We start from the raw sequence: 18,776 nt of genomic DNA, 5'->3' as shown, positions 1-18,776 counted from the left end.
GGCAGTATTTTTTTCTACTTCCGCCCACTGACTTTTCGCCCCCCTGCGTGTCGTCAGCCGCGTTTGTTGGACTCGCTGAAAAAAATTGTCGAGATCGCCCGTCCCAGCGAAGTGAACGAGCGGCCGATTTGCGCTCGCTCGCGAGAGACAAAAAGGAACAGAGGGCAGAAAAAACGAATGGCGAGCGAAGGTCGTCGTTGGTCAAAGTGAAAGTGAAAGTAGCAAAGGAGCAGGGCGACGTGTGTCTTCTGGAAGGTGAGTGTCAAACTTTTGACTTGTATGAAGCCGACTGCGTGTATGTCACCGACTAAGCTCTTTTCACCTTCGTTTACGAGCCCGCGCGGTTTCGCAGGCGGCGCCATGACGCGGCTCCCGCCGTGCGGCCGGCTGCTGGCGCTGCTGCTGCTGGACGCGTGGCTCACGCGGAGCTGGCCGGGCGAGGGGGGCCCGGCCTGGCGCTGGGCCTCGGCGGCCCTCAAGTGGGCGCTCCTGGACGCCGCCGCGGGCCGACGGGCGGCGCTGCGCAGGCTGGCCGCCCTGCTGGTCCTGCTGCCGGCGGCGCTGGAGGCGGCGGGCCTGCCCCCGACCGGCCCTCCGCTAAGAACGGCCCTGTGTTCGGGGCTGAGCTGCCTCATCTGGGAGGCGGCCTCGGGCGGCGAGACGGCGGCGGGCGGAGCGGCGCCGGACGCCGGGCGCCTGCTGGCCAGGCTGCTGGGCTACTTCCGAGCCGACGCGGGCTTCCTGAGCGCCGGCGTCGCCTGCATCGTCCTCGCCGTGGCCTGTGAGTGGACGAGCCGTCTCTCCGGGAAGCTCCGGCGATACCGATCGGCGCGGCCCCCGCAGGCGACACGGCGGCGCCGCTGCTGCAGGGCGAGGTGACGGACACGCTCCGGGCCGGAAGGGACCGCTCGGGCTTCCACTGGGCCGTGGCCACGCTGGCGTGCTTCTCGGCGGGCAGGTAGCGCCGCGCCGCGCCTCGCCTCGCCGCGCCTCGCCGCGCCGCCCGTCTCGGCCGGGCAACCGACTGAGCCGGGCGCTCGCTCGCTCGCTCGCTCGCTCGCTCGCTCGCAGCTGCGTCTTCACGGGCCTGAGGTCGGGATTCTTCAAAATGACGCACGCCGGGCTGAACCGGCGTCTGACGGTGGAGCTCTTCCGCACGCTGCTGGCCCAGGAAGTGCTCTTCTTTCAGGAGAACCCCCCCGGTGAGCGCCTTTTTCCACCTTGGGCTCGAGAGCCCATTCGGCCCATTGAAACGGACGGCGGCGATGCGCCTTTCCGCTCCGAATCCCGAGCGCTTCCCGTTAAATAGCTCTTTTCTCTCGGGTCCCGGCGCAGGAAGCCTTTGTTCCCGCCTGCACTCGGACGTGCACCGGATGGGCCTGACGGTGGCGCTGAACGCCAACGCCATGCTGCGCAGTTCCATCAAGAGCGTCCTGATGCTGGCGGCCATGTTGTATCTGTCGCGGCCGCTGACGGCGCTGGCCTGCGTGGAGATCCCCCTCATGGCGGCGCTGCAGAGAGGACAAGTCCGCCGCCAAAAGGTCGCTCGCGCAGCTCGCGACCGGGACGGACGCCTCGTCCGGGCGGCGCTCACGCGCTCGCCTTTGCCTTCGCCAGGACTGGAAGGAGCAGAAGCTGGAGAGCCTGGCTCGCCTCAGCCAACTGGCCCAGCAGTCGCTGGGCGGGATCCGCAACGTGCGAAGCTTGGGCGGCCGACGCGAAGAAGCCCGCCGCTTCCGGGGGGAGCTCCGACGGCTGCGGGAGCTCGGCGCGCGGGCCGGACGGCGCAAGGCCGTCTTCGTCCTGCTGCGCAGGGTGAGGGGGCGGCGGGCGGGGCGCTCGGGCGGGGCGCTCGGCTGACGCCTAGCTCCCGCCTCAGTTGGGCGGCTTGGCCACCAAGACGGCCATGCTGCTGGCGGCTCGCTCGCTGGTGTCGGACGGGCGGCTGGGCGCGGGGACCCTGCTGACCTTCTTGCTCCTCCGGAAGCCCATGTCGCACAACCTCAAGGTGAGCGCGCCGGCCGCTCGGACGGCTTTGACGTTTTGGCCTATCCGGCCGACCCCGGGTCGCCCCGTCGGGCGGCAGCTCGAGGCGGTCCCTCGGCCAGACCCGGTTTAAAAAGAAACCGGGCTGGATTTGAACGCGGGCCCCCCCCGGGGTTCGGACCAAATGGCGGTCGTTGATTTTTTGGAGCCTCGGCCGCGTCTCTCGTCCCGGCGCGGCGGTGACGGTACTCCGGACGGTTGAGGCCGGCCTTTTCACCCGGCCGCCAGGAGATGTTGGTGTGCTGCGGCGACACCCTGGCCACGCTGGGCATCATCTCCAAAGTCTTCGGCTACCTGGACCGGACGCCCGAATGCCGAGCGGACGGCCGGCTGGCGCCCCGGGCGCTGCGGGGCCACGTGCTCTTCCGTAACGTGGCGTTCGGCTACCCGTCGGCGCCGCCCGACAAACCGGCGCTGAAGGTAAGCGGGCGGCGGTAAGTAACCGCCGTCGCCGCCCCCTCGCTCAGGACGGGCTCTCGCGCTCAGGACGTGTCCATGGCGCTGGAGGCGGGAAAGCTGACCGCTCTGGTGGGCCCGTCGGGGAGCGGCAAGACCACCTGCGCCGGGCTCCTCAAGAGACTCTACGAGCCGCGGCGAGGCTCCATCCTGCTGGACGGACGGCCGCTGGGGGCGTACGCTAACGCCTATCTGCACGCCAAGGTGGGCGCCGCTTACCCCGGGGGCCTTGGGGCTTTCGGACGCAGAGTGCCTTTGCGCAGGTGGCGTGGGTTCCCCAGAATCCGGTCCTGCTGAGCGGCTCGCTGCTCTACAACGCCACGTACGGCCTGGACGCCCGCAGCGCCGCCCGGGCGCCGGAGGCGGCCGCCAAGATCGGGGCGCGCCGGCTGCTGGCCGACAGCCGCGCAGGTAGCCCCGCCCGCCCCAAAGCGCGGAAGCGCTTCCCCCGCCTCACTGGCCGTCCCCGCGCCGCGCAGACGTGGGCGAGGGCGGCGCGCATCTGTCGGAGGGCGACAAGCAGAGCGTGGCGCTTATCCGGGCCCTGCTGCGCCGACCCGCCGTGCTGATCCTGGACGAGGCCGCCAGCCAGATGGACGTCCGCGCGCGACAGGCCGTCAGTACCCCGCAAAAGTCGCGGCCCGGGGCGCGAGGGCCCTTACTTTTGACTTAGTGGTGCGCTTTCCAGCCGTCCCGTAAAGAGAAAAAAGAAAAAAAAACAACTCGTGGAGGTAAAGACGCTTCGACCTTTGCGCTCCGTGTCGGCGTTCGATAGGAGGAGGCCCAAAGCCGGCAAAAGCCAAAGGTCGGCGACTTTGTTTCGGGGCCCGGTAAAAGCTTTTTGCCGCATTTCCTCCCGCCCGCCCGCCCGCGCGGCGTTTTGGCCGCTTCGGGTTTTAGCCGGTTACTAGCCTTGCCGCCGCTGACGCGCGCCCCGCCCCCGCAGGTCCTGGACGAGGCGGCGGCGCGCGGCCGCACGGTCCTGATGGTGACGCACGATCCGGAGAGCGCCGAGCGAGCCCACCGCGTCATCTTCCTGGAGGACGGCGCCGTGGCGGAGGAGGGCACGCACGCCGAGCTGATGGCCAGGCGGGGGCGCTACTGGCGATTCCGGGAGGAGCTCTCCCGCCCCCGGTCGTGAGACGTCCGGGGAGGCCGGGCTCGGCCCCGCCTCCGAGGCCCGACGGAGCCCAACTTATTTGCGCGGCGCCGGCCGAACGCCCCGAGCCTAAGCCTCGGCGGCGGGGCGTCGCCGGGATCCCCCGTCGGACCCCCCTCCGTCTGTCCCAACCAACGGAGTCAGGCCCAGCATTGGCAAACCTGCCCAAAGAAGTGCACGATTGTGTAACGTAGGCTTAGGTGAGACTGTTTCACCCACAAAAAAGCGGCAAATAAAAGCGTTTTGCCTGGAAAATTCAAAGCATTGGTCCATGCGTTTTGGAGCGCCCCGCACGTGATCCCGTCCCCCTAAAAGCGCTGCTCCGGCGCGCCCCCTGCAGGTCTCCAGCACCGGAACACCAGCTTCAAGTTGTTTTTTTCTCCCTCTCGGTTTCCCCTCGTGCGGGCGGGCAAAATGATCGCGTCCCGGAGCTTTTTGCTGAGGAATTTAGGGGCGCGGGCGCGGGCGCTTGCTGTTTCCGGCCGGTGAGTTCCACTCTCCACTTTTGCAAGCGCGTAAGTCAGCGGACGAAGCGCGAGGCGGCCACTCGGCGCGGAAGGGGGGGGGGTGCTCGCGCGGCGGCCACAAAGCTTTGGACGCGCGTGCGCTCCAAGGAGGGTCGCCGTGGTGGCCGCAGCGCGTCCGCGGCAAGGAAAGTGCACTTTTTCGTCAGAGCTCCTTCGGGCGCGGTTCCCGATTCGCATGCAGGCAAAAGTAAAGAGGTTCGCGGCGGCGCGGCTTGCCGGCGGCCAGATGTCGGGGAGCTCGACGAGCTCGAGTTTGAGAAAAAGGCAAAAAGGCGAGCCCCGGCCCGATTGAAAGATCCAAGCCAGATTGAAAGTTGAGCGGAGCGCCACGGGCGAGCGCGCCCCCTAGCGTCGAGCGCGTGCGCGGCTCCAAGCCTTCCGCTCGGACGACTCTCCCGAGGAGGGGGGCGGGGGCGGGCCCCAGCTGGCCCCAGCTGGCCCGCGGCTCCGTTTGCCCGCCGAGCAAACAAGCAGCGCTGTCGCTGTCATGAACGCTTTGTTTTGGTGACGCGCTCGCAGGGGCATCCACGTGGACGCGCCGCCCGTGGCGCCCGCGCTGAGCAGCAGCTACGCCCACGGCACGTCGTCGGAGTCGCTGCTCGACCTCACCGTCGGCGAGGCGCTGTCGAGGGCCGCCGACGCCTGGCCCGACCGGGAGGCCGCCGTCTTCGTGCGGGACGGCGTGCGCAGGACCTTCGCCGGCTTCCACCAGGACGTGAGTGCGCGCGAAACCGTCGCGGCTAAAGAAAGTGCGCGGCCAGCTTCCGTTCACGACTTGGCGTCCGCAGCTAGAACGCAGCTGATTTGAGTCCTGGTTCGGGGTCTCTCGATGCCGTGCGTAACCGACGAACGCAGACCAAAATTGCATCTTTTCTCCGGTCGGCTGTTGGCCAGGAAATGCAAGATAGAAGTATGATTCCCTCACTAAAGCGGTTATACAGTAAATTCCACCCGACCAGTACTTTGCTTCGCTTGTAATGTATGTGACGGATGAGATTTAGATAAATGTTAGTGTTGTAGGGTGCAGGCGCTCATAAATAAGAACGACAGCCACCATTCAGAGTCACGTCAAGCGTGATAATGCCATCCATGATTTCTCATTGCACTCTGGCTGGCTTTGTTTTCGTGTTACACTTACATCACCGTTGAGTTTCAATCGCGGTGTAGCTGTAGAACCGCAGACACGGCGTTAACCTTGGGCGTAAGTACTAAAGCGGACGGGAAGGGGGCGGGGCTCGCTCTGACGAACGGGGGACCGGCAAACAAAAGTAAGTCGCTCACTTTAGATAACGGATTTCCTAGTCGCTAGGAGCCGCACGACGTCGAGGGGGCGTCCCCGCTGTGATGGACGAAGCCCCTTGTGTCCGTGTGAACGTGTGTGTGCGCGCCGCACGTAAGATGCTGACCCGCGCGGACACATGCAGGTCGAGCGCGCGGCCGCCGGCCTGCTGGCGGTGGGCCTGCGTCCGGGGGAGCGGCTGGGCATGTGGGGGCCCAACACGTACGAGTGGCTCCTGTTGCAGTTCGCCTCGGCCAAGGCGGGAATCGTCATGGTGGGTGCGCGCGCGGGCGGGCCGCCGACCGCGGAGCGAGGGCTCACGCGTCGGGCCTTTCCTGTGTTTGCGGCGCCGCAGGTGTCCATCAACCCGGCCTATCAGCCGGAAGAGGCGGAGTTCGCGCTCAGGAAGGTCGGCCGCGGCTGGGGCGGGCCGACGCCCCTCTGCGCGTCCTCACTCGCCGGCGTGCGTGCAGGTGGGCTGCAAGGCGGTGGCGTGCCCGGAGACCTTCAAGACGCAAAAGTACTACGACACGCTGAGCCTCCTCTGTCCCGAGATGGCCGCCTGCCCGCCCGGCGACATCCGCGGCAGCCGGTAGGGGCCGGGCCGGGCCGGGCCGGCCGGGCGACCCGGGCCCGTTCTCTGACCGTCCCCCGGGCGCGGGCAGGCTCCCCGAGCTGCGCTGCGTGATCCTGCTGGACGGCCGGCGGCCCGGGACCTTCCACCTGGACGACGTCATGCAGGCGGGCGACGGGCGCTCCCTGCGCCAGCTGCACCGGCTCCAGAAGACGCTGTCCTGCGACGACCCCGTCAACATCCTCTTCACCTCGGTAACGGGGCCCGGCCGGCACTTGGGAAGCTCCTTTTTAGGGCTCCCTCCCCGCGCCCCGCGGGCGACGAGGTCAATCCTTTGACCTTCCGGACGGACGGCCGGCCGCCTGTCCGCAGGGAACCACGGGGCGGCCCAAAGGCGCCACGCTGACGCATCACAACGTGCTGAACAACGCCTTCTTCGTGGGCAGGCGCGTGGGCTTCCACTGGCGGGTGAGCCCGCGTCCGGTTCCGGGCCCGGTCGGGGTTAACCCCGGTTGACCCCGTGACTCTGCGCAGCCCGCCACCCGAGTGTGCCTGCCCGTGCCGCTCTACCACTGCTTCGGCTCGGTGGGCGGCGGCCTCTGCATGGCCGTCCACGGCATCTCGCTGGTCTTCCCTTCGCCCTGGTACAGCGGCAAAGACAACCTGGACGCCATGCAGAAGGAGAGGTGAGTTCCTATGTCTCCATTTGTTTTTTTTTCCCCCCGAGCGGCGACCCATCCCGCCCGCGCCGTCCTCCGCCTTTCAGGTGCACCTTTGTGTACGGCACGCCCACCATGTACGTGGACATGACCAGCCGGCCCGACGTGCGTCAGTACGACCTGTCGTCGGTGGTCGGAGGTGAGCGGCCGGCGACCCGTCCTTTTCACTTCTTGATCACAAAAGGGGCGGCGCTCTTGACAGCTGAAAACTAAGCTCTCCGCGCGTGCGTGCCTGCGTGCGCAGGCATCATCGCGGGCTCGCCGTGCCCTCCCGAGCTGGTTCGGACCATCATCTCCGTCCTGGGCATCAAGGAAGTCACGGTGGGTCCCCCCCCCCCCCCGACGTACCGCACGCGCGGTACGGCGCGCGCCCTTCATAAGGAAAAGAATGCGGCGAGGACGCGCGCTTTGTCCTTTGGCCTCTAGACGGAGACCAATTGCGCCGATTGTTGTCGCGCCCGTCGAACTTTCGGGACTCTTTCAAACGCGCGGACGGGCCAGCGGCGATCATCGGAAATCGTATCAATGAGCGCGCGGAACAAAAACGGAGCCGCATCAAATTCGCCTTCGTCAAGGCGCGCAAATATCGCTCGCCCCGTGAAAAAAGGTGGAACCCTGACTTTTCCAAGCGAGGTGGTCCTTTGCCGTCGTTGGCTCACGCGCGTCCTCGGGCGGAATGACCACAGCGGGCCGAGGTGATGAATCCTTTTCTTTTATTGAGGCGTTAACAGCAGTTGGGTGGATCGAGCGAGGAGAAGCCGACGCTGACGTCGAGCCGAGGGGGGGGTGGGGGCGTGGCCCGCTCGCGCGGCCGCAGAGAAGACGGCAAAACTAATCGGCGGCGGCGCGCGAGCGGGGCTCCGGTCCGGAGCCTGGTGTGCGGCGGCCCCGCTGGCCTGCGGGCGCCATCGCGAGCGGGACTTTTGCCGCTCGCGCTCGGATGCGCTGCGATGAAGGCGGGCTCAAGAAGCAGAGGATTTGGCCGTCTTTCTGTTTTTTCTCACCCCTTGATGAGTTTTTCATTTAATGGCATGGAGAAAAGCAGGGCCTTCCGTCCCCTTCTTCAAAAAGCCGACGCGACGGCTCGGCGCTCCTTCAATCTGAAAGAATGCGGCGACGGATCGGGGACGGCAAAAACAACAGGCGGGAGGCCGCCTTCGGGGAGAGCGCCCGCTCCCTCCCTTTCCCTGCGGTCGGGGCCCGATGACTTTGTGAAGGCGTCCGTCGAGTTCTCCCGCAGCTACTTTAGCAGGAAGTCCCTTTGAAAGGACTTGGGCATCCGGTTCGCGTAGCGGGGAAGCGCCGAGGAGGGCCTCTGCGTCGGCTCCTCGCCTTTGATGTGGCCAAGAAAGGGGAAAGGGGAAGAAGGCGTTCTACAAGCGTAGAAGGGAGGCTGACCGGCGCTAGCACGCGCGCTCGGCAAGCCGGCCCGGAGCGCACTTGGGGCCCCCTCAGTGGCGCGCGGCCGTCTTGCTCCTTTTGGGCCGGGCCGGGCAGGCGGCCAGGGCGGCGCTGTCTCGGACCCGCTTGCCCCTCTGCGACGGGGGCGAGGCGCACACGGCCTCGCCGGCCCCGGCGGCCCCGCGGCCGTCGCCCTCCATCCACCTGCCGACGACAAGCGCTTGAGGAGACGCGGCGGCGGGACGGGCGCGGGAGCCCGGAATCCGGAATCGGGCCCGCTCCTTTTTGGGCCGGGGGAGCGCTCGGGGGCTACCTGCGCAGGGGCGCCAGCCGGCAGGTGCAGCTCCACGGGTTGCGGGCCAGGCTCAGGTCGGCCGCCCGGGACAGGTCCAGGCTCCCGGGAAGCCAGCGCAGCTTGTTGTTGCTGACGTCCAGCCGCGTCAGCGCCGTCACGCCGGCGAAGGCCTCCTCCGACATCTGAAGGCGGCGGAGGCGCCTTGAGAAAGACAAACGGCCGGCCCGCGGCGCTTTGCGCAAAGGCGCCTTTGGCTTTGGGCCCCCCGCGAAGAACGAAAAGTGGAGACGCCGCCCGAATCCTTAAAGCGACCGTTGGCAACTCCCGCCGCAATCAAAGACGACCCCTTGTCTCCGCTCGGAACGAATTTGCTCCCGGTCGGGGAGCGCCCTCGTCGGCGACCCCCCTTCCTCCCGAGGAACGTTGGGACCCGAGCGGCCGGCGCTCCCGCCGAAGCCCGTCTGGGCCCGTCCGGGCCGGCCCGGGAAGCCCGGCGGCCGCGTGAAAGGCCCCTCTCATCTTGTGTCAACACGGGCGGACCCTGAAAGGCCGGCGCGGGTGCGAAATGGCGGCTGGAAATTTCCAGCGTCGGGCCTCGCGCAAAGAGGCGTCTGTGCGACGGCGGCGCACACAAACGGGCTCTGTTTACCCCGCCGTCGGAAGGTTACGCAAGCTCGCTCTCTCGCTCCCCCTCCCTCAAAATAACTCCCACGCACAAGTACGCCGCGTGCGCGTATTCAAATGAGCTCAAGCTTTCCGGGTAGCGCGCCCGGCGCCTCCCGTTTGGTTAAAACGGGGCCCGGCGAAGGCGCGGCCCACCGACCTGCTCCAGGCCCATGCCGTCCAGCAGCAGCGTCTCCACGTAGCGGCCGAAAGAGGCGAAGGCCCGGTCGGGGACGCTCTTCATGGGGTTCCCGCCCAGCGCCAGCTCCTCCACCACGCGCAGCTTGCTCAGGGCGGCGGCGGGGTAGACGGCCAGCCTGTTGCCGTCCAGGTGCAGCAGGGCCAGGTTCTCCACCTCGTCCAGGGAGCCGGCCTGCAGCGCGCTCAGATGGTTGGCGCTCAGGTGCAGCCGGCGCAGGTCCTTGGCGCCCGCGAAGGCGGCCGGCCGCAGCCGCCGCAGCCGGTTGTGCTCCAGGCGCAGCACGAAGAGGTTGCCCAGCGGCGAGAAGACGCCGTGGGCCAGCTCGCCCAGCCGGTTGTGGTCCAGGTGCAGGTAGGTGAGCCGGCCCAGGTCCCGGAAGGCGTCGGGCTGGATGCTGGCGATGCGGTTGTGCGACAGGTACAGGTAGACCAGCTGGCTCAGGCCCTTGAAGGCCTCGGCGGCCAGCCGGCGCAGCCGGCAGCGCTGCATGTGCAGCGAGACCAGGCCGCCGCTGTCGGCGAAGGCGGCCGAGGGAACGCCGCCCAGCGGGTTCCTCTGCAGGTTGAGCAGCCGCGTGGAGGCCGCCACGCGCGGTATCTCCTTGAGGCCCGCGCCCTCGCAGATGACGTGCTGCAGGTCCCCGTGGCAGTGGCAGGGGGCCGGGCACCGGCCTCCGCCGGGCGCCCCCCCGCCCAGGGGGGCGCTCCCCAGCAGCAGCGGCAGCAGCAGCAGCAGGCAGCTCACGCGCCGCATGTCGTCCTCGCCTCGCGCGCACTGAGCCGCCCCGCGCTCGGGCGCCCGTAAAAGGTGGCCGGGCGGGGCGGGGCGTCGAGGCCCCCCCTCCCCCTCCCCCCTCCTCTCGGGGCACGGCAGAACACTCGCCCCTATTGAGCTCGGAACGGGGTGGGAGCGAGTTTGTGCGCCGCCGGCTGAGCTTTTGAGCTCTGATGGCCCCGCGCGTGTTCCAAACATTCCTCCCGGGACACGAGGAATGTGGCGTTCGCTCGCCACTTCTGCCACGGCCGTCCGATCTCGGCGCAGAAATAGGCGGGGCCGGCGCCAGTTGACGTGCGCGCCACCTGCGATCGGCAGATCGGATACGGCACCACGGAGAACAGTCCCGTCACCTTTTGCGGCTCGCCCTTGGACAACCTGGACCGCAAGTGCCACACGGTGGGATACGTCATGGACCACACCGAGGTGGGCCGGCCTCGCTCGGCTCCGCGCCCGTCGCCTCCCAGTCGACGCCCGTTCGAAGCGAAAGGACGTCTCTGCAGGCCAAAATCGTGGAGCCGTCGAGCGGGCGGCCGCTTCCGTTGGGGTCCTCCGGCGAGATCCTGATCCGAGGCTACTGCGTCATGCTGGGCTACTGGAACGACCCGGAAAAGACCCGCGAGTGCATCGGGGAAGACGGCTGGTACAAGACCGGGTGAGTCACGCCCACCGCCGGGCGCGCCCCCATGCGCTCCGGGCGAAAGCGCTCCTTTCCCTCGGCGCGCTTTCCGCTCGATGGAAATGCGGAGATGCGGAGAAACGCGCAAACGGCTTCTCAGGGACGTCGGCAGCTTGGACGCCTACGGCTACTGTCGCGTCGAAGGTCGCATCAAGGACCTCATCATCCGAGGAGGCGAAAACGTTTACCCCGCCGAGATCGAGCGCTTCCTGCACACGCACCCCAAAGTCCAAGAAGCGCAGGTGAGCGCCGCGGACGCGGCCGTCGCCAAACAAACGCTAACCCCGAAACGCCGCCGCTCGCAAACGTCGTCAGGTGGTGGGCGTGGCGGACGCCCGCATGGGCGAAGAGATCTGCGCCTGCATCAAAGTCAAGGAGCGGCAGGAGTTGAGCGAGGAGGACGTCAAGGCTTTCTGCAGAGGGAAGGTTAGCTCGGCCGCCGCGTAGCCTCGGGGTACCGCTCGTACGGGGCGACGGGTCAAAACCGGCGCCCGCCCGGCGCGCCCGGGCTCGGCGCGGAAGGCCTTTCGGCGCGGCCTGACGCGGCGCCCGCCCGGCTGCTTGCAGATGGCTCACTTCAAGATCCCTCGCTACGTGGCGTTCGTGGGCAGCTTCCCGCTCACCGTCACCGGAAAGGTGAGGCCCGCGCCCCGCCCCGCTCGCCCGGGCTCGCCCGCCTGAGCCGCCGCCCGCTTCCCCTTTCAGGTCCAGAAGCACCGATTGCGCCGGGAGATGGAGGCGCGGCTGGGGCTCGCCGAGGCCGACTGAGGAAAGCTTCGCCCGTCCGTCGGCCTCCGCCTAATAAATGCCGTATCGTAAACCTTGCCCGTGTCCCGTCGCCGCCGCGCTCGCCTTTCCGTAGAAGACGGCCAAAGCCTCGTGTGCCGCGCTATCAAAAGAATGCTTTAATACTGTCGGGGCCGGCGGACGATCTCGGCGCCGCCGTGGAAGAAAACTCTCCCGGGAACGTGGATTTGTGACCGGAAGGAAGAAGACGGCCTCCCGGGAAAAAGGAAGCCAGGAGAGGTCCCTCGGCGCGGAGCCGCTTAGAAAACGCCGTAAGCGTCGGGGTGTCGCGCGGCCACCGCAAAGGCGGGGTAGGCCTCGTAGGCGGCGTAGGCGGCGACGCCCTCCTGCTTCAGCGGGGGGGCCACGCCCCCCGGCGCCGGGCCGGCCAAAGCGTACCCTGAAAGACGGGGAGGGCGCCGTCACTTCCGGCGGGCGGGGCGGGGCGGGGCGGGGCGGGGCGGGCGCCGGCGGCGCGGGCTACGGACCTTCACATACCTGGGAAGGCCACCGCGGCCAGGTCGGGGGCGGGGCCGGCGCCCTCCGCCGGCAGCCCCAGCGCGTGCAGCGTGTGCTCGGCCGCGTGCGCCTTGGCCTCGTCCACGGCGGCGCTCAGCTTGCCCGGCGTGAACGGGGGCCTGCGGGCGAGCGGGGCGAGGCGAGGCGAGGCGGCGCTTCAGCAACTCCGGCGGCTCGGGAAGGAGGTTTTTCGGGGGGGTCGGCAAAGGCGCCGCTTACGCGTTGGGGTTCTGGGTGGCCAGCGCCGGGATGGTGACCTTGTAGAGGAACAGCTGGCGCCGGTCGGGTCCGATGGCCGAGTGCAGCTGATACACCGGCGCCCCCCAGCTGTTCTTCTTGCACAGCTCCTCGAGAACCTGCGGGCGTGCCGGCGAGTACCAACTGTGCGCGCGCGTTTGCGCCGCGTTTGCGCCGCGTTTGCGCCGCGTTTGCGCCGCGTTTGCGCCGCGTTTGCGCCGCGTTTGCGCGTTACCTGCGGCGCCGGCTTGAGCGCGGCGGCCTTGAGGCCGACGGCGGCCGGCGTCACGGGCGTCAACTCCATGCCGGGCAGGAGGTCGTACAGCTTGTCGTCGGGCCGCTTGGGGGCGGCGGCCGCGCCCCCCGCCGCGTACGCAAGGTAGCCCCGCCCGCCCAGCCCGCGCACCCCCGCAGCCCCTACAGGCACACTCATGTAAACTTCTACAGGAGAAACCAACCACATGGGGCCAATCAGCCGCAATCGCGCAGGCAAACACAGATAGACACACCGACAAAGACTCAAACAGACAAAAAAGCAACGGACGGAGCCACAGACGGAGGGAGGGCCCTTCCAACGTTCCCGTCGATTGTCGACGCCTACTGGACGCGGCCGGGCCGCGACACGTTATCTATCGCCAGTTGACGGCGTGGCCCTCCGCGTCCAGTAGCCGTCGTTTGATTGGGGGCGTAAATGTGAAAAAGGATAAAGGTGACCTCTGACCTCGAACGGACGGCATCCTAATCAGGCCGCGGCCCGCCGCGTGACCTTTGGTGGGCGGGAAGCGGAAGTGGGCCGGGGCGTAGGCGTGCGGGGCGTAGAACACGGGCGCCCCGAGATACGCCACGGCGGGGTCGTACACCTGCGCGCCAGAAGGGGCCGGAGGAGCCCGGGTTATCCCGAAGGTATAACCTCGACGAAGGTCGTCACCCGGGGGCGGCGGGGGGCACCTGTCCGAGGGCCAGGGCGGCGTAGTCGTCCTGCGGCAGCGGCGAAGTCCCCCGACCTCCCCGGCCCCCCCGACCTCCCGTCCCCCGCGTGTAGCGCACGTAGCTGTCCTTGTCCACCGGCTTGGCCAGCGTCACCTCCATGGCCGAGCCGTCCAGCACCTGAGGCGGGCGGGTGAGGCGGCGGGCGGGTGAGGCGGCGGGCGGGCGAGGCGGCGCGCGCGCGCGGGCGTTCGAGGCGGCCTCCGAGCGCCGGACCTTCCCGTTGAGGGCCTTCATGGCCTCGACGGCGTCCTCGCGGTGCGCAAAGTGGACGAAGGCGTAGTCTCGGATCTTCTTCACCCTCTCCACCGCGCCTGCGGCGCAGGCGGCCGTCAGGCGGGCGCGGGTCGCCTGAGTTGGGGTCGCCCGGCGCACCTGCTTTGATGGCGCTGAACTCCTTGCGGATGTCCTCCTCGCTGGTATGCAGCATGAGATTCCTGACGTAGAGAATCTTGACGGCGGCCATGGTGTCCTCGTCCACCTCCACCTCCGGCTCGGCCCAGTCCACCGCGATGGCGTGACCCCACAGCTGGATGCGGCCTTGGGGGGGCGGCAGGCGCAGGTGGAAGGCGTCCGCGGGCGGGCCGGCGGGAAGCGGAGGCGGCGTTACCCGGCAGCAGCTTGCGTCGCGCCATGGCCGCCGCCCGGTGGCTGTCGTACTCCACGAAGGCGAAGCCGCGGTTTTTGGATTTGTCGGCGGCGCTGGGGTAGACGATGACGTCCACCGCCCCCTCCGTCACCTTGCGCATCTCGGCCAGGATCTCCTCCCGCTTTTTGCTCTTGGGGATGCCGCCCACGAACAGTCGGCAGTTGTCCACGCTGGCGCACACGCCCAGCAGACGTCCGCTCCTGCCGCGCCGGCGGCCCGGGTCAGACGCGCGCGCCCTCGGCGGACCGACGTCGGGGCGGGGCGGCTCACCTGATCTCGTAGTTGTTGAGCTGCTTGGTGGCCGCCCGGGCTTCTCGCTTGCTGGCGAAGGTGACGAAGGCGTAGCCGCGGTTGTTGCCGTTGAAGTCCATCATCATCCTCACCTCGAAGATCCGACCGAACTGGCGGGGAGCGCCGGGTCAGCCGGGGGGGAACCGCCGGGTCAGCCGGGCGGCGCCTCACCTTCTCGCAGAGCGGCACCAGCTCGTCCTCGAAGAGATCCCGCGGGAGTTTCCCCACGAAGATTTCGCTTCCCCTTTCCGGCGGGGGCCCGTCCCAGCCGGGCGGGGGGCCGCCGTAGCGCCGCTGGCCGTTCTCCTGCCGCACGCCGGCGCGTTAGCGGCCGGGCGCCTCGGCCGAGCGCCGCCCCGCCCGCTTTACCTGCTGCAGGCGGTAGCCCGTCCTCTGCACCAGCGCCCTGAGCCCCGCCTCCTTCTGCGCCCCCGTCAGTCCCTCCCCTCCTGCCTTCTGATTGGTTTCCATTGGCTTTGATTGACAGCTTGACAAATCAAGGAAATTAGCGGAGCTCACTGCCGGGCCGGAGCGGAGAGAAAAACCAGGCTGTGAGACGGCCGCGCTTTCAACTTTTTCCGTGCGCGTTTGTTTGCGTGCGCCCGTCTCGAGCGCGAGCGCGAGCGCGCGTGTCGAAGGTCACGGGAGGCGACCGGCCACGTCGACGCCGTTGCGTCACGCGTTCTCTTCGGATTTTCTACCCCGAGGAAAGCGAACAAGGCCAGCTCCTTTGGATTTGTTTTTTAGGGCGCGCAAGAGCCTCACTTTGCTCGCTTTTCTTTTGCCAAAGTCGCGTTCTTTCCGGCGGGGCCGACGGTCACCGTGTCCGAGGCCGGCGTAAAAGCTCGGCGCCGAGTCAACGACGCCGCCGAGTCAACGACGACGGCGTCGCCCGAGCGCCGCTCGCTTTTCCGAGCTGACCCTTGCGTATGGTTTTTTTTGTTTTTTTGCGGGGACAAAACGAAACCAAACTCACCCGAGCAATTTCAGAGATCACCTCCCTCCACTCAGACCTTTGTCATTCTGACCGCCGCTCGTGTGCGCGCGCGCGCGCGCGAGCGAGCGAGATCTCATCATATCAAACTCCAAAGGTTCAGCGTCTCCGTGTTAGCTTTCCACGGCGTCATTAATGTTTAACCTAGCGCTATCTGCGCGCGCATGCTCGTTGGCGTAGCGGAGAGAGCGCCTTTGTCCGCGTGAGCTCTCGGGGTCCGTTCCGTCGACCGGAGCGCCACGCTAAGCGCTCGCTCCGTCGGAAGCGGGAGGCCCGGGCCCGTCCTTTGCCGGCGTTTGGCCCCGAGGCCCGGCGGCGGGAAAAGGCCCTTTTTCCCACCGGCTTGGCGCCAAAGACATCCACTTCCCGCCTCCGAGAAGATCCTAGCGTGTTTGTTTTTGGTGGCGCTTTTACTTCCGTTTTGTTTCCATTAACGCTACTTTGGGGAGAAAAAGCCTTACTATAAACTGTTATTTTTTTGTGACTAGAATTTTAATGTATAGCCCTTACTGTAGACTAGAATCCGCTTGATTTAATTTAATCAAAGCAATGAAACATAATCGTTAATATTGTAATTTAGTTCAACTTGAGGCGGCATCGCGCAACAGAGTAGTCATGTGGTGTGTCAGGATGCACTGCAGGAAAAATAAACATTTAAAGATGAAGCCTCATTATGTATTCGTAGTTAATCATTTTGATAGTAGGCTAATATTTTTTGTTTAAAAAAGCCTTACTATAGACTGTCGTTTTTTTTTAAAGTCTTACTATTGACTGTTTTTTGAAAAAAAAAAAGAGCCTTCTGTAGACTGTTTGTTTTTTTTAAAGACTCGTTTTTTTTTTATTTTAAAAAAACCTTACTATAGACTGTTTTTTTTGCAAAAAAAAAAGCCTTACTATACTGTTGCTTTTAAAAAAAAAAAAAAGCCTTACTATACTGTCATTTAAAAAAAAAGCCTTACTATAGACTGTCTTTTTCTGGGAAAAAAAGCCTTACAATTGACAGTCTTTTTTTGCAAAGTAAAAGGCCTTACTATAGACTGTCGTTTTTTTGTTTAAAAAAAACTTACTATAGACTGTCGTTTTTTTTTAAAGTCTTACTATTGACTGTTTTTTGAAAAAAAAAGAGCCTTCTGTAGACAGTCGTTTGTTTTTTTAAAAAAAGATTCGTTTTTTTTATTTTAAAAAAACCTTACTATGTTTTTTTTTTGCAAAAAAAAAGCCTTACTATGCTGTTGCTTTTTTTTTTTTTTAAAAAAAAGCCTTACTATTACTGTCATTTAAAAAAAAAAAGCCTCACTATAGACTGTCTTTTTTTTGCAAAGTAAAAGGCCTTACTATAGACTGTCGTTTTTTTGTTTAAAAAAGCCTTACTATAGACTGTTTTTTTTTAAAGCCTTACTATTGACCGTTTTTTGAAAAAAAAAAAAAAAAGCCTTCTGTAGACTGTCGTTTGTTTTTGTTTTTTTTTAAAAAAGACTCGTTTTTTTATTTTAAAAAAACCTTACTATAGATTGTTTTTTTTGGCAAAAAAAAGCCTTACTATACTGTTGCTTTAAAAAAAAAAAAAAAAAGGCCTGACTATACTATACTGTTGCTTTTTTTCTGTTGACTGTTATTTATTGGGGAAAAAAGCCTTACTATAGTCTGTCATTAAAAAAAAAGCCTTCATTTTTGTTCCCACCCAAAAAAAAGCTTTACGTTCCACGGTCAATTTTTTTGTGTGAAAATAAGGCCATTTTGTTTTACAAACAATAGTCTCACGATAAATTAGTTTTATTGAGGAAATAAAAGTCTTCCTATACACGGTGGCGCATTCTCCCAAAAAGCTTTGTCAACAGCGAGCGTAAACAATCTCCTTTAAACGTGCAAAGAAATCTTTAGGGAAGCTGGACTCCAATGAAGACTGGGACCGAGACAGAAAAATGACGTTCACAATCCCAAACTTTGACAAGCTGGTATTGGCATCGCGGGCATCCAAACGCAATCGGCGTCAGTCCGGCGGCGTTCTGCGGGGTCAAAGGTCATTTGTAGCCGGGCAGGGGCAGGCGCTCCCCGTCCTTGGCCCGGAAGAAGGTGTAGGACAGCGTGATGGTGTCCACGCGGGCCATGCGCGGGTCGGCGTGGAACTCGGGGTCGATGTAGAAGAAGACGGGCATGTCCACCTCCTCGTGCGGCTCCAGACGCTGCTCCTCGAAGCAGAAGCACTGGGGCAAAGCGCCAGGCAAAGGGCCGGCCGGTCATTGAGGCGCGGCGCGGGACGGGCGGGGCGCGCGCGCGGGCGGCGGTACCTGGATCTTGTTGAAGTACTGGCCCGCCTCGAAGGGCACCACGTTGTAGGTGGAGATGCCCACCACGGGCTCGTCCGTGGGGTTCTCGGCCCTGTAGAAGGCCAGCGCCGTCTCGCCCGGCACCACCTGCGCCCGAGGGCCAAAGGTCGGTCAGCCCCGGCCCGGCCCGGGCCGGCCCGCGGGCTCGCCGCCGTACCGAGATCTCCGTCTGCTGAGGGCGGAAGTTCCAGCGCATGCCGGCGTGCGTGTCGGCGTTGAAGGCCACCTTGAGCACGCGCTCCCTCAGCGGCTCCATGCCGGCGACCAGGTCCGTGTCGCGCGCGGCCACCGCCGCGCCGCCCAGCCCCGCCGCCTGCAAAGGCTTTCTTTGGTCCGGCGGGAACGGCGCCGGGGGCGCCCGCCGCGACGACGGCTCACCTGGCAGTAGAGCCTGTACAGAGGCACGGCGGCGTAGGACAGGCCCACCATGGCCACGCCGGCGGACGCCACGTAGGTCAGCAGCGTGGCGTTGCGAGAGCGCCGCGGCTGCCCCTGGCCGGGGCCGCTCTTGGCCCCGCGGCTCTGCGGCGCCCCCCCGCCCCCCGGGCAAAGGGCCCTCGGGAACAGGCGGCCCGGGGCCCCCGGGCGCCGGAGCAGCGGGGACAGCAGCATGGCCGGGAGCGGATCACCTGAAGGGTCAGCGACGCGAGCGTTTTCTTTTCCGAACCGCGGTTCGGCGGAGCGCGCCCCCCGTCGGCTTCATGAACCGCGGTTCGGCTTCGGCCGCCGCGATTCGGGTGCGGCCGAAGCCGAGACGCGGCAGGGCTTTGACTTTCCGGACCCCAGATTCCCATCTCCGGACAAAGCGAAAAGCACTAACCCGCTGGAATCCGCTACAACGCGCCAAGTCGTCCGAACGCTCAAGGTTTGAAAATGGAAGTCGCCGTTTGAAAAGAACGCTGCAAAGTTGCCTGCGAGTGTTCGTCCCACGGCTCGCCGCAAAGAAGAAGGGGAAAAGAAAAAGCTTCCGAGAAGCGAGACGCTTCGTCAACGTAACAAAAGCATCGCTTCGTAATTCGGGATTGCGCTCCGAATAGAACTCGCTGTCATTCGACCGGGCGGCGCGCTTGTTCGTCTCCACCTTACGCAAGGAGCCGGCGCGCGACGCAAAAAAGCTTCCGTTTCCGGTAGTCAAGGCGAAGCAAACGTTCCGCTTTTCATAAACGCTTTTCACCGTTGATTTGGTTTTAAATGCGTTGATTCGTCACTCGA

The 18,776-nt window shown here is 64.8% G+C and overlaps 5 protein-coding genes across 13 annotated transcripts; 2 read left to right on the top strand and 3 right to left on the bottom strand.

Annotated features, from left to right (window-relative positions):
- The first annotated feature begins 50 nt into the window (after window positions 1-50).
- On the top strand, window positions 51-3,916 carry LOC148410054 (antigen peptide transporter 2-like). 5 transcript variants are annotated; one of them, XM_088438682.1, is made up of 11 exons: window positions 51-255; window positions 353-781; window positions 844-958; window positions 1,072-1,202; window positions 1,336-1,541; window positions 1,618-1,815; window positions 1,880-2,008; window positions 2,275-2,466; window positions 2,533-2,706; window positions 2,766-2,913; window positions 3,449-3,916. In XM_088438682.1, the coding sequence occupies exons 2-11, from the start codon at window positions 361-363 to the stop codon at window positions 3,853-3,855; spliced, it is 2,121 nt and encodes a 706-aa protein (XP_088294808.1). In that variant the 5' UTR covers window positions 51-255; window positions 353-360; the 3' UTR covers window positions 3,856-3,916. The 5 variants fall into 5 exon arrangements, with proteins under 5 accessions (XP_088294808.1, XP_088294807.1, XP_088294806.1 ...); XM_088438681.1 differs by having other exon boundaries at window positions 336-781; XM_088438680.1 differs by adding an exon at window positions 2,982-3,118 and having other exon boundaries at window positions 51-781; window positions 3,449-3,788.
- Window positions 3,917-4,000: 84 nt separating this feature from the next.
- acsf2 (acyl-CoA synthetase family member 2) lies at window positions 4,001-11,594 on the top strand. Its single transcript, XM_088438698.1, has 16 exons — window positions 4,001-4,146; window positions 4,708-4,903; window positions 5,613-5,741; window positions 5,823-5,876; window positions 5,941-6,059; window positions 6,133-6,295; window positions 6,414-6,509; window positions 6,576-6,727; window positions 6,808-6,899; window positions 7,005-7,081; window positions 10,414-10,521; window positions 10,599-10,750; window positions 10,875-11,016; window positions 11,090-11,200; window positions 11,342-11,410; window positions 11,480-11,594. Exons 1-16 carry the CDS (start codon window positions 4,076-4,078, stop codon window positions 11,540-11,542), a joined length of 1,794 nt encoding a protein of 597 aa, XP_088294824.1. The 5' UTR covers window positions 4,001-4,075; the 3' UTR covers window positions 11,543-11,594.
- chad (chondroadherin) lies at window positions 7,457-10,162 on the bottom strand. Of its 2 annotated transcripts, XM_088438719.1 has the most exons (4): window positions 9,280-10,162; window positions 8,475-8,638; window positions 8,201-8,365; window positions 7,457-8,092 (listed from the first exon to the last, which is right to left on the bottom strand). In XM_088438719.1, the coding sequence occupies exons 1-3, from the start codon at window positions 10,072-10,074 to the stop codon at window positions 8,212-8,214; spliced, it is 1,113 nt and encodes a 370-aa protein (XP_088294845.1). In that variant the 5' UTR covers window positions 10,075-10,162; the 3' UTR covers window positions 7,457-8,092; window positions 8,201-8,211. The 2 variants fall into 2 exon arrangements, with proteins under 2 accessions (XP_088294845.1, XP_088294844.1); XM_088438718.1 differs by having other exon boundaries at window positions 7,457-8,365.
- A 62-nt stretch (window positions 11,595-11,656) lies between the features above and the next one.
- a1cf (apobec1 complementation factor) lies at window positions 11,657-15,382 on the bottom strand. 3 transcript variants are annotated; one of them, XM_088438699.1, is made up of 13 exons: window positions 15,220-15,382; window positions 14,613-14,761; window positions 14,415-14,549; window positions 14,223-14,353; window positions 13,914-14,152; window positions 13,679-13,843; window positions 13,520-13,617; window positions 13,265-13,423; window positions 13,038-13,176; window positions 12,552-12,757; window positions 12,299-12,435; window positions 12,059-12,198; window positions 11,657-11,960 (listed from the first exon to the last, which is right to left on the bottom strand). In XM_088438699.1, exons 2-13 carry the CDS (start codon window positions 14,712-14,714, stop codon window positions 11,821-11,823), a joined length of 1,791 nt encoding a protein of 596 aa, XP_088294825.1. In that variant the 5' UTR covers window positions 14,715-14,761; window positions 15,220-15,382; the 3' UTR covers window positions 11,657-11,820. The 3 variants fall into 3 exon arrangements, with proteins under 3 accessions (XP_088294825.1, XP_088294826.1, XP_088294827.1); XM_088438700.1 differs by having other exon boundaries at window positions 12,552-12,733; XM_088438701.1 differs by having other exon boundaries at window positions 11,815-11,960; window positions 12,049-12,198.
- A 1,612-nt stretch (window positions 15,383-16,994) lies between these two features.
- On the bottom strand, window positions 16,995-18,768 carry cox11 (cytochrome c oxidase assembly homolog 11 (yeast)). 2 transcript variants are annotated; one of them, XM_088438534.1, is made up of 5 exons: window positions 18,385-18,762; window positions 17,943-18,193; window positions 17,722-17,877; window positions 17,526-17,651; window positions 16,995-17,441 (listed from the first exon to the last, which is right to left on the bottom strand). In XM_088438534.1, the coding sequence occupies exons 2-5, from the start codon at window positions 18,174-18,176 to the stop codon at window positions 17,259-17,261; spliced, it is 699 nt and encodes a 232-aa protein (XP_088294660.1). In that variant the 5' UTR covers window positions 18,177-18,193; window positions 18,385-18,762; the 3' UTR covers window positions 16,995-17,258. The 2 variants fall into 2 exon arrangements, with proteins under 2 accessions (XP_088294660.1, XP_088294659.1); XM_088438533.1 differs by having other exon boundaries at window positions 17,943-18,768.
- Between the last annotated feature and the right edge of the window lie 8 nt (window positions 18,769-18,776).

Source organism: Hippichthys cyanospilos, chromosome 17 (genome assembly GCF_059441005.1).
Source record: "Hippichthys cyanospilos isolate Australia breed blue-spotted pipefish chromosome 17, RoL_Hcya_1.0, whole genome shotgun sequence".
Taxonomy (NCBI): Eukaryota; Metazoa; Chordata; class Actinopteri; order Syngnathiformes; family Syngnathidae; genus Hippichthys; species Hippichthys cyanospilos.
The sequence above is the reverse complement of the archived record's forward strand: the minus strand, read 5'-3'. Positions and strand labels throughout refer to the sequence as shown.